Below are 16,671 nucleotides of genomic sequence, written 5' to 3' on the forward strand. Positions count from 1 at the left end.
TGATTGTCAAACAAACCTGCTATATGGCTTGGACAGTATGAGAGAGTTCCTGCAAAACATTGGTCAGACTTAGACAAAATTGCTTCTCCAAATCCTAGGTTCGGAGAAATCTAGCATGTTAAGAATTGTATGTGTAGAGCTGGTATTCAGCATGTTATACCTGGGATTTTTGTTTTGTTTTAAACTTAGTAATGGTTTAGCATTGAACTTGGTGAACTGTTAAATGGTGTTTTTTAAGGAAGCTTGCATAGTTCTTTAAGAGGTTATATTATAACTTGAGGGCCTGAAAAGTGTTCTAATGTTTTTATTTATTCTGGTGTTTTGCTTTCAAAATGAATTTTATTGGTCTTTTCCAGGTTCACTATTATAATGAAACTTATGCAGTGTGGGAGCCTCTTATTGAACGCATTGATGGGGGAAGGAAGCAATGGAGTTTAAAGCTTGAAGTATGGAACCATTACTTTAAATCATTGAGAATATACATATATCATTTTACAAAGTTATGCAGTAAGATATTGACACATGATATTCCAACCTGGTCATCTTTGACCTGTAGCCCTGTGGGGCTGAGAATTTTTAAGTTTTACCTCTAGAAAGCTCAAGAAATCTTGCTTTCCTAGTAATAATCCATTTGGAATATTTTGTAGTGAGAAGAGAATGTAATTTTCCAGGCTTCTAGTAATCCTGGTAGCCCTAGTTGGATGACCTATATACTAGGCTTGTGGCTACTGCAGTGATAATCACTTGTAGATGCTACTACACTTTTAATGTTTATAGTTCAGTACATTTAATAACCCTCAGCTGATGGCAGTTGTAGATTCCATTGAATGTTGACATGTTTAAACAGGTTTTATCCCTCTTGAGATGAGATTTAGCATTCAAAATCAATAAAAATAAGGGTTCTTTATTTGACTAGCAAAATATGATGCAAAGATCAAAGCAACATATCTGTTTTTCAGCAATATTATGAAAAGGTTGTAGGATTTGGGGCAGCTCTTAAAAATACTCAAATAGTGAAAGTAGAATGTAAAACTAACCAAATAGAAAGGAAAGAAAATGTTCCCTGCTGGTAGTGGGACTGTTGATGGTAACAGCATATCTGAACTTCCCTTATCAGTTTGCAAATGGAGTGCAACAGAAAGGTGCTAGATTTTTTGCTCTCACTTTTTCGTGCATGTGTTTTTCTTTTATCCTGTGATAATACATCTAAGAACAGAATGATTTACTAGCAGTGACTTTGAAGAGGGATCTTCCTCTTTGCACTTGTATTGTGACCCTCCAGCCAAAGGAGAAATCCTTGTAATCATATTTGCCTAAATCCAAGACTACCCCCCCAATCTTTCAGTTTTATACATGGGAAATGATAAATGTTCTTATTTTCCATGTAAAAATCTACTTATTGGGGGGTCATCTCTTAATGTGTCCCCTACCTCTCCACCCCCTCTACCACTTTGTATGGCAGGGCAGAGAGAGAAGTAACATAGGGAAGGTGGTCTGACCCTCGCCCCTTACTTCACAGCCTGTCTTGCCCTCCCCCCCCTCCCTCCCCCCTTTTCTACTGCTCCTGGCTGATCTGGGTGCAGGGGAAGCCCCAGACCTACTTCTGCCCCATGGTGCAGGGAGCCCAGCTTAGCCAGGGACAGTAGCAGCAGCATACAGCTTTCTTTTTCTGCTGCTTGCTTCCCTGCCTGACTTTTTTTTTTTTTCCTCCCCCCTCCCATACCCATGTCTCCTGTGCTGACTGGCAGTAGGCAGTGGAAGGAAAGAACCGTTCAATGGTTGCTACTGTACCCAGCTAAGCTGGGCTTCCTGAACAATTTGGTCTCTGCAGGGTGGGGTCAGGAGTGGCTCTGGGGCTCCAACTGCTCCCATATCTGCTGGGGACATCGCCTGCTCCCTAAAGCTCACAGCAATTGTATAAATACAATAATCTTGAAAAAGGAGGATAATTAAGTGCCATTTCACACATCTTTTGAAACAAAGTAAAATTGCGGGAGACAAGCTGGAAAACTTCCTATAATGGAAGAACAGCCTTGCCTACCATAATAAGTAAAAGGTGGTATTGTGTATTAACCAGAGTGAAATCAGCAGTATTGGGTTATAAGAATGAGCAGAACATTTACATAAAATACCTGGCAGTATTAAAAGCAGAATAGTGCTCTGGCAGATAATAGTTGTAAGATTAAATGTGTGGAATTTAGCTAATGATTTTTTGTATGTGAAACGAAACACTTTTTTGCTGAGCATGATTTAAGAGACTATTGTAAATCTACGTAACATTAATAAACATATATGTTCATTGTTATGAGGTGAGATAATGGGAACATTTTGTGCGTGTTCTTTTAGATGAAGACTAACCCTGTCCAGGAGAGAAGCTTAATGCCTGGTGATGATTTTATTCTTCTTCCCGAGCCACAAACTGCTGTTAACATCTCTTCAAAGGATACAATGAATATAACAATATCCAAATGTTGTCTTGCTGTTTTCAGTAATTTAGCCAAGGTAATCTTGATACTGAATGTGTGTTGAATTCATGTCACTTGGAGTATGGTCCTGTACTCTTGATAATGCTTTGCTCTTCCAGTCACAAAGCCCAGATTGTGTGCCAGATAACTGGTTGGGGATAGACTATTTGGCTGAAAAATTTGAGCCTTACTAGAAAGAGTGGTATTGATTGTGCTCTGAAAGAATCTAGTTATTAGCACCTCTGTTCTTTATAAATCAAGTGAATATAGGACTTAAGTGGGGGAGTATATTAGGCAGTGTTCTTAAAAATTTACCTGGAATATTATAAAAATAATGGCTATACAAAGAAGCAGCCTTAGTGCCAGGAGGTATGAATTTTTAAGACAGTCTAATTCTTAGTAATTTCTCCATGGTCAGGTTGCCTTAACTAGGTATATACTAGGAAAAGTTGCTTTCTGAGTGCTGGCCCTTCAAATTCGAGGAGACAACTGGCATAACTTGCTTATTTCCACCAAAGTGAGAGTGCTCATCCAAATCCAGGTGAATGACTTGTATGGATTTTGGTCACAGGAGCCTGACAACAGAAAAAAATGGTTGATTTACATGGGATGTATATATCTGTCATCTGACACACTAAGTGAGTCCTATTGAAATTGTTCTTGAGTTGTGGAGATGACGTTTCAGTAAACATGGTAGTTAGAGCTGATGTGTGGATTCCACTTGTAAATATTGGTGTGGATTCCACTTGTAAATGCACATGTGAATGGATTTTTCTTGGCTTCTGTTTTGTTGGTGCTGTGTATGCATTGTTCATTGGTGCTACGTGTTATTTGCTTCTGTCTTATCAGTGTTCATTGGTGCTATGTATGCTATTGTTGTGCTTTTGTTTGTTTGTTTTTTCACATGAGGATAGGATAATTTGGACAACTCTGACCCTTACAGCCTGTGGGAGAAGGACATAATATTAATCATCCAATCAATGAGTTGATAGTTCTTAAAATCCTTAGTTCATGCTGAACTTGTTTGAAACCCTGGAAAATATTACATGGTCTCTATAATAATACTTAAAGCCTCAAAGTTTTGAGTCTTTCCTGCATTAGACGTATGCCTTTTAACATAGGAGGGGTTGGGTTGGGTTGGGTTTAGTCTAGTCTATCAGGTTAAGGACAGACATTCAAAAAACCTGAGGCTGAATTGATTCAGTTTTGCAGATTGGTTCAAGCTCTGCAGGTTAGACTAATTTGCAAGTGGATAGATGTTCTGTTTCCATACAGTTTTTTGATTCAGGAAATGCAGGCCAGAGGGCATTAGTGCAAGCCCTCCCTTCGTTTCTGTAGTGCTGAGCAGGGGGTTTGGCCAGGCCCCAGCATGATGCTCTGATTAGGGAGGGATTTAAAACCTGACCCTGCCTTGACAGTTAGCAGCTGACAGTTCCCAGGGGAAAGCAGCCCTTGCCAGGCTGTTCCCTTGCTTGCTGCTTAAGGGGCAGGGAGTGTTGCCAGACCCTGGCCACTGGCTAGCACTCTGAGACAAGGCAGGTGGGAGGGAGGAAGGACTGCTTGTGAGGACTGCATGCATCTCTTGATAATACTGAGCTTTTCAATCTCCTTCTCTCTGCTTCTTCATACTGCCTGCAGCAAACTGCAAGCAAGCCAGCAGGGAGCTGATAAAGCAGTATTTATCAATCTATCAAAGAAAACAAAGGCCTCTCTCATTAGTTCAAGTTCTTCTTAAACGGCTTTTTCCAAGGAAGAAACAGTAGGATGTTACCAGATGACCTGTTGATTTCTTTCTTTTTGGAGTATTAAAAAAAAAAAAAAAAAAAAAAAAAAGCCCATAGGAAACACTGTTCTGTCTGCCTTTGTCCTAGTGAAATTGGAGACATGCACACACACACACCTCTTAGCACTAGCTAGCACAGGGGTGGTGTGACTGGACAAAGTGCTGGCTGGGGTTTGCTGTAGGAGAGGGGACAGAGGGAGGGGGGTGGAATCTCTGCTTGAGTGGTGAGAGGGAGAAGCCAGATAGATGCTGCTGTGCCTGCAGTTCCCTAGCCCCTTCTCAGCCAGCTGGAGCAGTGAAAATGCTCTTGCTAGGGAGGAGAGGGGTGGGGCCAGACCTGTTCTCTGGAGCAGACAGCCCAGCCCAGGGCTGAAAAGCATGCTGGGGTACTGTGATTTAACTTGAACCAGGAAGGGGTCTGAGAAGGAAGTTTCATGAATTGGTTGACCCAAATCAGTTAAGTCTGATACCACATCCATCCAGGTTTATTGTAAACCTGTTTTGGCCATTTTGAAACTGGTTTATATATCCTGAACTTTTGTTCCATTACAGGTTTAAACCAGTTTCTGATTGCTTAAACCAGTTTATGTAACTTCTGTCCCTAGCCTAGAGGGGAATCCTATGTTTCGAGTAGCTGCTTGGTATATTTGCTCTCTGAGACAACTTGTTGGATATGTGCCTATTGGAAGTATTTGAGGTTCACAGATTAGCCCACTCAGATACCTGACCTTTTGGACTTTTCCCAGTACTAATACTATTAACTAAGTACCTGAATGTTTTGCCATGACCACCTGAATCTGGAGGAGTAACCTGATCAGAGGCTCAGCGAGAGGCAAGCAATATTAGACAGTGCTATTTACTACTTGGAAGTACCATAAATAATCTCTTGAAGAGACGATAGAGTTTGTTAGGAGTCCTTATTTTGAGATTGGCAAAAAAATAGTAAGCAGAAGGGTAACTAGGTGTTGTCTGGTGCTTCAGAGATCTGATGAGAAATCCCTGGAGAGAGACCAGTTTGCTGGAGAAGGCCTGCAGAAGTTTCTGAGCTGAAGTTAGGGCTATTAGTCTGGAGAAGCTGAAGTTAAAGCAGCATAAAAGTTGGTCTTTCTGTCTTAATAGAATTTATTTACAACTATCCCAAACCTGCTGTATATAGTATGTACTATTGTATCTCCTAGATCGGAGTGTGCACACTTTTTTAAGTTAGGAAATCAAAACAGCGTGTTAGGTTTGTGACCATTTGCATTTTTAATTTTTATCTTTCATACTTTATTACAGGGATTCTCAGAAGGTACTGCATCCACGTTTGACTATTCCTCTAAAGACAGGGCACCTTTTACTGTGAAAAATGCACTAGGTGTCCCTTTGAAAGTGTATCCTACTTCTAATCTTCGGGTGGTAGGTCCACCCTTACAAGAAGAGATTTTGCGTATAGAAATTGGCCAGAATCTGGAATTGGACTACTCTGTCTTTGAACCGCTGCATCGAGGAAAGTTATCAGCATTGCATCGACAAGAAAGCTGTCTCTTCGCTTTGAGCTTAGGTATTGTGCTAGAGATAACTGCTTGCGCTAGAAGTGTTTTGCTGCAGGAATGCAGGAGAGAGTTACTGTGGTAATTTGGAGGCCAGGTGCTAATTGCTCAGATGAGAGCATGGAAATTGAGTTGTCCAAGGCGAGAAGCCAAAGCCCAGCAGCTTAATTCTTTCCAAATTTTGTTACATCAGCCACTGTTGGACAATATCATAAGACACAGGATTATTTGTTTTCTCAATCTACCTTCTGAGAGACTGCAAAGAGCAGTGGAGACCTTTTGAAGTCTTATTCCCTTTACTTCCCCACTCAAAGAAAGAGAGGCTAATGACAGACAGACAAAGGACATAGAATACATGTATGGCTTGGTAGGAGTGTGTAATAAGCAGGTGGGACTGCTGGTACCTCTCTTGGTTTGCTAGTGCCTGTAGTGGGTGCTCAATCAGTCACCATTTGCTTTTTGTGCCAGATTGTCTGTCTTAGTCGGTCGAAAGTTCCTGAGTAGTCAGCTTTGACATTAGATTCTCTGAAGCGAGAGTAGTGCAGCAACTAGTACTACCCCAACTTCCCGTTCTTTCCTCACGAGCACATATTTAACTTGTTGCTGTTCTAGTGCACCATTTCAGTGTATTTCACTGGCTTAAGCTATTACGTAGACAGTGATCTCATATTACACCTGGTTTCCCAATTGTTAATTTATTAAAGCCTTATTTCAATTTTTTCCTTCTACTTTTAAATATTCTCTAGTACTTGAAGGCTAGGAACTCAACCTGCAAGGTTTCTGTTGTAGTTATGGCAAACTTAAGTGAATGACACTGTTTACTTCATTTAAATAATATGCATTTGTAAGTCTTCAAAAGTAACTCCATTCAGGAATCACAATGTGTGTTGTGTATTTTATAAAATAGTACCTCAAGGATACCTGGAAGTAGCAAACATCCCTATAGCAAAACCAGGCCGACGACTGTACAATGTACGAAATCCTGTTGCTGACCGCTTGGACTCTGTTCTGATACAGATGGATGCAGTGGAAGGGAACAAAGTTATTACCATACGATCTCCCCTTCAGGTAAAAATGTTAAAATAATATATACAGCTATGTAGTCCTAGAACTGGAACTTAGTTGTTACAGATTTTTTGTTTGTTTGTTTCTGGAGAGAGAGATGGGCTTTTTTTTAGTAATACATTTTTAAGTAAGTTTATCCTTTTCCAAAAAAAAAATAGTTAAACAGCCAGAAACCTGTACTTGCTTTTCATTAAGAATACTTTAGTTTTTGCTATTTCAGTGCATAGCAGGATTTGCAGTGACATTACAATAAATATTGTTCTAATAAATTTGTCTTAACCTGAGTGGCCTAGAATGCATGGAAGGAATACGTACACTATGTGACTTGATAAGTAATCCTTTTAAATGCGGTCCGTCAGCTGCTTCAGATTACTGTATTTACTGGAATACAAGATGAGGCTTTTATCTCCAATTGGCATGGTAAGAAAACTCTCATCTTCTAGTTTTATAGTTAGTAGGGTCAGAATGGACCTGAGCAGATCATCAAGTCTGACCCCCTGCCATGGCAGGAAAGAGTACTGGGATCAAACGAACCCAGCAAGGTGTTCATCTAGCCTTCTCTTAAAGACCCCCGAGGTAGGAGCCAGCACCACTTCTCTTGGAAGTTGGTTCCAGATCCTAGCTGCCCTGACAGTGAAGCAGCACCTCCTGATGTCTAATCTTAATTTACCCTCTGCCAGCTTGTGACCTTTTTTTTTTTTCTAGGCACTCCTGGTAGTGCTCGGGGGAACAGAGACTTCCTCAATGCCTGCTGGTCCCCTCTGATTAGTTTGTAACAGGTCACTAGATCCGCCCTCAGCCTTCTCTTTGGGAGGCTGAACAGGTTCAGGTCCCGTAGCCTCTCCTCGTAGGGCCTGCCCTGCTGCCCCCCGATCATGCGAGTGGCCCTCCCCTGGACCCTTTCCATGTTGTCCACATCCCTCCTGAAATGTGGTGCCCAGAGCTGGACTCAGTACTCCAGCTGTGGCCTGACCAGTGTTGCATAGAGGGGGAGGATAACCTCCTTGGACCTGCTCAGGATGCATCATATGGTGGACTGGCTAATGCAGCTGCGGATGCATGACAAAGTGTGGTTGGCTTTCCTGACTGCATCCCCACACTGCTGGCCCGCGTTCATCTTGGCATCAATGATGACTCCAAGATCCTTTTCTGCCTCTGCACTGACGAGAAAGGAGTTCCCCAGCCTATAGGTATGGTGCTGGTTCTTCCTCCCCAGGTGCATCACCTTGCACTTGTCAGTATTGAATCCCATCCTGTTCTCATCTGCGCACCCCTGTAACCTGTCTAGGTCCGATTTGTAGCCTAATCCTCCCTTCTAGTGTGCCCACATCAGTGGGGGGCTGATCCAGTCTCTGCTCAGGAAAATGGAGGCACAGAAGTCATTAAATAGGTTAGCTTTGTCGTCTGGTGTGACTACCAAATTTCCTAGCATTTCTTGCGGGAGCTGCATGTTACCTAGTACCTTATTTTTGCCCCTTATGTATTGTTGTTCTTGATCTGGGAAGCTAGTCCCAGTTCCATCTCTGCCTTGGCCTTCCTGACTGCCCCCCTGCATCCCTGAGCAACTGCAATATAGTCCTCCCTGGTGATGGCCCCTCCCTTCCATTGGGTGTACGCCTCCCTTTTAGCTAGGAGACTTTCTTGGATTCATTTGGTGAGCTATCCCCATGTCATTTTTGACAGGAACCAAGGGCAGAGAAATACTAGTTTTCTATGTTCTTTTAGGGGCCCTGCAAACCAGATAGAATGGCCTCACGGGCCGGATCTGTCCTGCGGGCCACATTTTGCCCACCCCTGGTCTAAGATCAAGCAGAACTGGGGGTATCTGAACCCCAAGGCCTCTGGCCCTGGGATTTCCACATAGGACGGTGGCCAAACTGCTGGGTCTGGATGGGAGGATGCTTGCCCAATATTAACTGCATAGACTTGACAATTGAGCTCTGCTCAGTTGAATTTTAGATCTTGAGTTTAGTTTTTAGCTAGTTGAATCTGGAACTGATTTGGCCCTTGAAATTAAATATATTTAAAAAAAACTTGTACATTTGTACATTACATGCAAACTACTATGGCTTTGTTTTAATTTCAAGGTTGATGTTATTAGATTTATTCCTTACTTTCACATGCTTAGGCAGAGTAGAGTCTGAAGGAAGGGGAGGTTGGAGAGGGGCTGCAGGGGGAAGAAGTTGGGAGGAGGCAGAAGGCAAGGGGGTTACCTAACCTTTCCTTTTCCTCTCCTTGCTCCCCCCGCCTCCCCACAAATCTATTTTGCCTTCTGTAGCAGTGGGATGGGGACACTTTCAAGGCAAATCTGAATTTTTCAAGTATAGAATCTAATTATTGGAGTTTTTTAAATTTTTCTTATACAGAATCTATTTATTGGACAGTCATCTTATAATCAGAATAGTCTTGTATTCTGTGGTAAATGTGGTAATTTTCTGGTAGTAAAAACAATCGGTGTATGTATGTATATGTGTGTGTATGTAGCTTGGTTCTGCAAAATGAAATTAAATATTATAATATAATATTATATTTATATAATTATTACGTTATTAATATAATAATATTTTACTATAATACTATAATAATAATTAAATGGTTCAACTCAGAAGTTGAACCATTGTAGGTATTTAATTTAATTTATCACGGTCCTTTTCTAAGAACATACTAATTTTGAGGGCAAATGTAAGTTGCAGGAAATAGATTATATAACAATATTAATATGGGTAGATAACATTGAGACTGTTTATAATGCATTGAGAATTGTTATAACTGTCTGTATGCATCTGTAGTGAAACATGCATGGCAAAACTATTCTGACTTTTTAATTACTTCATTCAGGGTCAAAGTTAGCAGTACAAGTTGGTTAAATCTTCCTACAGGATCAGGCAGACATTGTATTGAAACAGCTGCTGCATGCTCCCTTTTCCCTCTTAAAGCAGCTGAAATGTACAGACACATACCTATAATTGGTAAAACAGTTTGTTTATACAACTTTTTGTAGATGGTAATGTAGTGTATACTGTAATTTGTATTTTCACTTAGGAGTTTTACAAAAACTTTTACCAGCATCTTATGTTTTTGTCATAGATCAAGAATCATTTCTCTGTACCGTTTAAAATCTATAAATTTGTTAGAAATGTTAGACTGCTGGAACCCATAGGCATATCCAAGCCAGAGGAGGAATTCCACGTTCCTTTAGATTCATACCGGTATGGTCTTTTTCTGTTAAACAATCTTCAAGTACAAGATGAAATAATTGTAATCAAACTGGGTTTTTTCTGTCTGCATCCATTTCAGTCCTATTAAGTACTACTGTGGGGATTCAGAATTGTTTTCTGGTTCAACGGGCAAAAATTGGGTGGCTTTTATTTTCTTAAATAATTATAGTACATTTTAGAGACCTCTAAAATGGTAGTAATGTTTACCCCTTTTTTGTGGATATTGTGTGCATTTGTCCATCTAACAATTTTACATATTAAGCCTGAAATTTTTAATAACTTAGTGCATCAAATATCCAAGACCACAATTCCTGATTCCCTTTGATTGGGATAGTATAACTGCACTCCATTGCACAGTAGAATCCAACTGGAAACAATAAAATGAACTAACTGAATACTAAATGCATATTGTTTGCAGGTGTTTCAGTAACAAAAGGAATATTTGAAGTATTTATTTTCTTTTTCTTGGGACACTGGCTCTTCCCTTTCATTTTAAAACTATTATTTCTTTATCCGTATTATTATAATTAATATAGCTGTTGTGGTTGTTTCCTTTTTCCTTTTTTGTTTCTAAATTCCTTCCTCCCTTTACAATGTTACATGTTGATAGTTATGTATTGCTGTTTGTTGTGAATTTCAGTGCTTCTGAAACTTGAGAGAAAATCAAAGTTTCTAGATGCATGTTAGTGGAATTTTGACTAAGTGCGGTTGTACTTGTTACAACTGCGACCATTTCTGAGTAGAAATTAACAAACCTGGCAGATGATTTTAGAGGAGGCAGAAACACAGAGCACAAGAACTGCTGTAATTTTAGGTCTATAGATGTCCTTACATATTCTTTAATTTTTTTAATCTGTTGCCTTCAGCCCAGTAAAATACTTGATCAGTGAAACTTCTGCGCAAACAAGCCTAACTAGAATTAGACAGTGGAATAATTTTAAACTGACAGCTGATTGCAAAACAAACTAAATGTAACATTGTCTTTATAAGGATCAGAATTCAGAATCGGTATCTTTTGTTGTACAAATGGTTCATAATTCATGTAGATTCAAGAGTGTTTTTAATTTCTGAACAAAAACTCTAGTGTGCTACAATAAAGTTAAAGACGTTTTTGGTGTAAATGAAGCTGTGGGCATCTGTAGGACCATGGATGTAGTGTGGACTTTTCCAAGGTTTGAGGTGTCAGCCACAATGTTGAATTTGTTATTAACAGATGTGTCTGCATTTTACGTAAGGCAGGCAACTGTAGCTTGTCTGTCTCTTAATCTTCTCTTCCTCCATGTATGTTGGGGAAACTGAGATGTATGACCTTTTTACAACAAAAAATACATTTCAACCAGGTATACTGCAAACCAGCCTTTCTCAAGTTAAATTACGTCTTTTTATAACCTTGGAGCTTTTTTCTCATGGGCTTATCTCCATCTGTGAATAAATAACTAAATTAAATGAAAACTGTTGTCTATTTGTGTTGCTGTTTTAAAGAGTCCGTTAAAATTTAGGCTTTTTTTTTTTTCCATTTTCCCTATCTATCCCATAGATGCCATCTGTTTATTCAACCGACAGGGATCTTAGAAGGTCAATTTAAAGAGTCAACAACTTACATTGCCTGGAGAGAAGAGCTACACCGGAGCAATGAAGTGAGATGCATGTTGCAGTGTCCATCTGCTGAAGTAAACTTCTTGCCTCTCATAGTCAACACAACTGCAGTACCTGACCAACTAAACTTTATTGCAACGGATGGTGAGGACTGGGATCCAGCTTATATTATCCACCTTTATCCAACACTCACTGTGAAGAATCTTCTACCGTACTCCCTGCGGTATTTACTTGAGGTATTGTGTTTTAATTGTGTATTTTTAAAATAAGGGACTATCTGGGGGAGGGGCTAGGGGGGAATATAGGGCAAGTAGTCTCTGTGGTGGAGGTGGGGGGGGGGACGGGACAGTCAGAATCCATGGGGTTGGTTGAGTCCAGGAAATTTAGACAGGATCATGGGGGCTAGTGGGGTCCATGAAGGGGATGGGGGAGCTCTCTCCCCTACTCCCTGGGACCAGGGGATATTTTTCTAGAACATTTGACCCTACCCACCCCCTTCCCTTCCTCCCACCTACCCCTCCATCCCTCCTGTTCCTTCCCCCACTTTGAGTTACTACCTCAACTTCTAGCACTGGCAAATTAATGATAAAACCAGCACCAGGAGCAGCTCCCAGGCTGGGGAATGGGGTCAGGGGAGGGCTGGCTGCTCCATAGGGAAGGGAGGGGCCGGGGGGCTAAAAATATCCTGGTGCTGGTGTAGGAAAAATACAATCCTGGGGCTGAGGCCAGTGCCTAGGCTTTTACTAGTCTGAGGGCTTCACTGAGAACTCTACAGAAGTTCAGTTAAATGGTCCCTGTTTCCTGTCTAGCAATTGTTTTTCTTGCAATCTGCATAAAAGTTAACCTGTTTTTATTTTAGGGAACAGCAGAAGCTCATGAACTGCCAGAAGGGAGTGCTGCTGATGTTCTTCATTCAAGAATCAGTGGAGAAATAATGGAGTTAGTTTTGATAAAATATCAGGGTAAAAACTGGAATGGACATCTTAAAGTCCATGGTGGGCTGCCTGAATTTTTTCCAGTGTGTTTCACTTCAAATTCTGTAGATATGATGACAGTAGATGTCTATGTACACGTCGGGCGAGTTAGTAACCGTATGATCCTATCAGTGTTCAGTCCTTATTGGATAATCAATAAAACTTCCCGAGTTCTCCAGTATCGTGCTGAAGATACCCATGTGAAACACCCAGCAGATTACAGGGATATTGTCTTGTTCTCCTTTAAGAAAAAGAACATTTTTAGTAAAAACAAGGTATGTAACCTCATTTGTGTGTGTGTGTGTGGTGGGGGGGTGTTAAGTATCCTGAAGTGATGGGTTATTTAAATTTTCAAAGAACATTCTTTCTCTTAAAACATTAACCTTTTCTTTAATCTCAGTGACCGAAAACAAGTAGATATTTTTGTTTTGAGTTCACCTTTCTTTTGAGGAGACAAGTTAGGACTATTGTTATTCTTGTTCAAAATCCTGGAATTATGTGGGAAAAGGGGATCATCTTGCCAAAGGCATTGTATTCTGAGGTTACCCAGAACAAAAACTTTCACTGTTTCTTACTGAAAACTTAATCTTCTATTTTCCAGCACCCATTCTGGCTTCTAGGAATAATTTTTAAAAGTTGGTCTTGAGTGGATCTCTTGGTTTTACCCTAATTTTTTTTTTTAAAACCCACAATTCTGTATTTGCTTTTCTTTTTTCTATGGTGACTGCAAGGACCACCAGGCAATATGGAAGAAAATATTCATTCGATAGCATGTGCTCCTGTTGATTGCCTATCCTACACTGCAATGCCCCTCTTTTTCCCCTCACCTCTTTGACACCTCCCCTTTAGTGAGAGAGTGGAAATTCACTAATATGGCTAGCCATATACTGTGGGAAGGGTTTCCATATTCCTTGCATGTTTTTAAAAATACACCCAGTAGTGTTATGAAACTGTTATGCCTTATATTAACCTTATTATACTTATCAGCATGTAAACTTTAAATTTATAAGCCTTTTTATTTAAAGGACCTCTAAAATTGTGTTCTCTTGCATAGATCCAGTTGTGCATTTCAACTAGTTCATGGTCCAGTAGTTTCTCCCTGGATACTGTAGGAAGTTATGGATGTGTAAAGTGCCCAGCCAGTAACATGGACTACCTGGTAAGATCTGCCTAGCAGTAGTAATGGTAGTAACAGTCATCATAAAATGCCTTTTGCTTTATATAAGAGTAAAGGGAAGGCAATAGGATACTTTAAACTATTTCCTGGGTGCACTGTTTTGTTACTTTAAATGTGTTAACCTGCTTAGTTAGTTTAATTTGGCATTCTAGTGTCCCAGAGTTTTGGCAACAGGCATAAGTAAGTGTTTGTAAAAATAGTCATATATGACTTAAGTACTTTAAGATACTCGTACTGTCTTGGGTATGCATACGAAGTGCAGACATCCTATTCCTGTTCTTCACAATTTTTTAGGATTTTTTGGCGAACAGCTTAAATTGATGAGCTTCATGGCATTTTCCAGAATGTTTTCTTTTTTCACCTCCTGCCATTTGCATCATGTTTATGTCTAAATCTGACACTTTTTCTGCCGATTCTATTTCTAAAAGCTTTTTTCCTTCCTCTTGATTTATTATTAATCTCTTTATCATACCATCTTTAGCTAACATCTGGATAGTATAATAATATCAGGCTTAGATCAAGTATAGTAAACTCTTCTACTCTGGCTTTTAACATCAATATAAAATATAGCATCTGAGAGAGTCTTCTATACCAGTTGTATTTACTACATCTCGTACTGTTGGGATTTTTTTCAGCACCTTTCTGTGTTTCACTGCATCCCATTTGAACTTCTTATAGTGAATGTTCAAAGCTATCAAGCCGTGTATGTAGCTACTTGATATAATAGCAATAACTATGAATACTACCCTTGGGTTTTTTCCTTCAGATTTTTTTTTGTTGGACTTTTGCTCTTGTTTGTTCTAGATTGTACATTATTTGAGTTGGATAGAATGTTTCCTTTTGTACTGTTACTGTCCTAGCCCATGCCCAGTTGCTGTTGGCCTTTGAGTACTGCTTTAATTTGCACAATAACTTTAACGCTTGTGATGACAAATAAAATCTTAGTCACACAGATGAAAAGGAAAACTGAAATAAGCTAAGTTTGACCAAGTTCATTTTTATTTAACAGATTGGAGTTAGCATCAAAATGAGTAGTTTCAATCTCTCCAGGATAGTTACCTTCACTCCATTTTACACCATAGCAAACAAGTCTTCTCTGGAGCTGGAAGTTGGAGAAATTGCTTCTGATGGTTCTTTGCCAACTCACAAATGGAATTATTTCTCGTCTTCAGAGGTAACATTTTTTTTATTTTTATACAACTATAGTATTATATGTTTTGAAGGCAAGATAAAAGAATTCTTTTTATTTTGGTAGGTAGGGAAACTCTTTTTAACAACTAAATACTTAGTTCTGTGTTACTTGTTCATCACCTCAATCTGATTAAGTTGGGGGAGGGGAGGGGTGGAAACTAGCAAAGCATTATAGTCTGTTACTTGGGGAGAGTTTAACTTAATGAAATGTAGCTTAGATAGGTGCTTCTAAAATTTGGGATGGGTTTATTATTGATAAGATATGGACTATTCTTATGGATAACCTGTGTAACAAAATTACTGCTCTGGTAAGATGTTACATGCCTCTAATTTTGATTATTTTTTTTCAGTGTCTTCCATTTTGGCCAGAAAACTTGTCGGGTAAACTGTGTGTACGGGTGGTCGGCTGTGAAAATTCATCCAAACCATTTTTGTATAACAGCCAGGACAATGGTACTTTGTTGGCTCTGGAAGAGCTGGTGAGGATGTGATTCCCCTCCCCCCCCCTGCCCCATTGATATGCACCCACACATACACTTTTAAATGTCTTTTTCATTAGGCTTTTCTTATTTGCTATGTACTATAACTCTGAGTTAATTCAGGATGTCAGTTGTGTGCAGAGCAGTGCTGAATAAATTGCAAATGCTCCTGAATACGGCTAAATGTGCAAGTTGGGAGGGTGGTTTTCCCTTGTTTAAGAATATTTTTTTCTTGGATATACAGGACTAGAAAACTGACGTGCGTCACAGTGGACTGCACAATTATTTTCAAACCAAAACAATAGATAATTAAGAATATCAGTCTTCTTGATTTATAGATACTTATTAAGTTACCGTAATTGTCTAGGCGGTGAGGCACTTAAAAGAAATAACATGAAATATCAATGTGTCATGGTCATGCCTTTGGTAGGTCCTGACCTATTTACAAATATTATTTTTTTTTGTATTATGTCATTCTTGCTGAAAAATTGAAGGCACCTTTAACTTGTCCTACAGTCTGAGGTGAGGCTGTACCCCTTTCCTTGACCATCCTTTGTCTCCAGAAACTGAAGTTGAAGGGGGAAAATCAGCATCATGCCACATTTCCAGTTCTTCCAATAAGAGGATTTAGCTTTATATTACCTTGAAAAGATTTTAGTAGATGTCAAATAAATCCTGGAGTGTTAGCACAGCTTCTGAAACCTGGTAGACTAGGTCTCATCTATTTGGGATGTGTTGGCTAATAGCTTGTTCCTGCCTAGTGATTTATTTTTCCTGTCCTACACTGTATACTGAAAAGTAATTTAAAAAAAGATAGTTCTGGTCTCTCTTTGAAACGTGAAGCAGCAGAAGTATTCTTTTTTTTTTTTTTTTTTTTTTTAAGCGGTAAACTTTCAACAAAGTTAACTTGAAACGAAGTGGAGAATGCTGAATTATATAATACATGAAGACTAAAACGTATTTAAAATAAGCGTTAGATGTAAATATACTTCTGCTAATACAAAAACTATTTCAGAATTTTTAACCAGATGCCACTCAGTTGTAACTAAGTTGCATACTTTATAGAAGTTTAATCTTAATATTAATTGCACAGTTTTTGAGTTGAAGACTAGGGTTGTGTGAAGTTTCGGTCACTGATTCAATTTGATGAAGATTTGGCCCCATTTTTGGTGGCTGAATCTCAGAATCAGG

At 39.4% G+C, this 16,671-nt stretch overlaps 1 protein-coding gene across 1 annotated transcript in view; it reads left to right on the forward strand.

Annotated features, from left to right (window-relative positions):
• Positions 1–16,671, forward strand: part of VPS13C (vacuolar protein sorting 13 homolog C) — a 157,731-nt gene that overhangs the window by 105,776 nt on the left and 35,284 nt on the right. The window contains exons 53-62 of the mRNA XM_090030191.1: positions 357–446; positions 2,347–2,502; positions 5,527–5,791; positions 6,688–6,848; positions 9,933–10,054; positions 11,601–11,895; positions 12,519–12,908; positions 13,688–13,792; positions 14,820–14,984; positions 15,352–15,480. Of these exons, the coding sequence (XP_089886317.1) occupies positions 357–446; positions 2,347–2,502; positions 5,527–5,791; positions 6,688–6,848; positions 9,933–10,054; positions 11,601–11,895; positions 12,519–12,908; positions 13,688–13,792; positions 14,820–14,984; positions 15,352–15,480 (1,878 nt within the window). The remainder of the gene's footprint in view (positions 1–356; positions 447–2,346; positions 2,503–5,526; positions 5,792–6,687; positions 6,849–9,932; positions 10,055–11,600; positions 11,896–12,518; positions 12,909–13,687; positions 13,793–14,819; positions 14,985–15,351; positions 15,481–16,671) is intronic.

This window comes from Crocodylus siamensis, chromosome 15 (assembly GCF_052110815.1).
Source record: "Crocodylus siamensis isolate JL-2025a chromosome 15, ASM5211081v1, whole genome shotgun sequence".
Lineage (NCBI taxonomy): Eukaryota > Metazoa > Chordata > Crocodylia > Crocodylidae > Crocodylus > Crocodylus siamensis.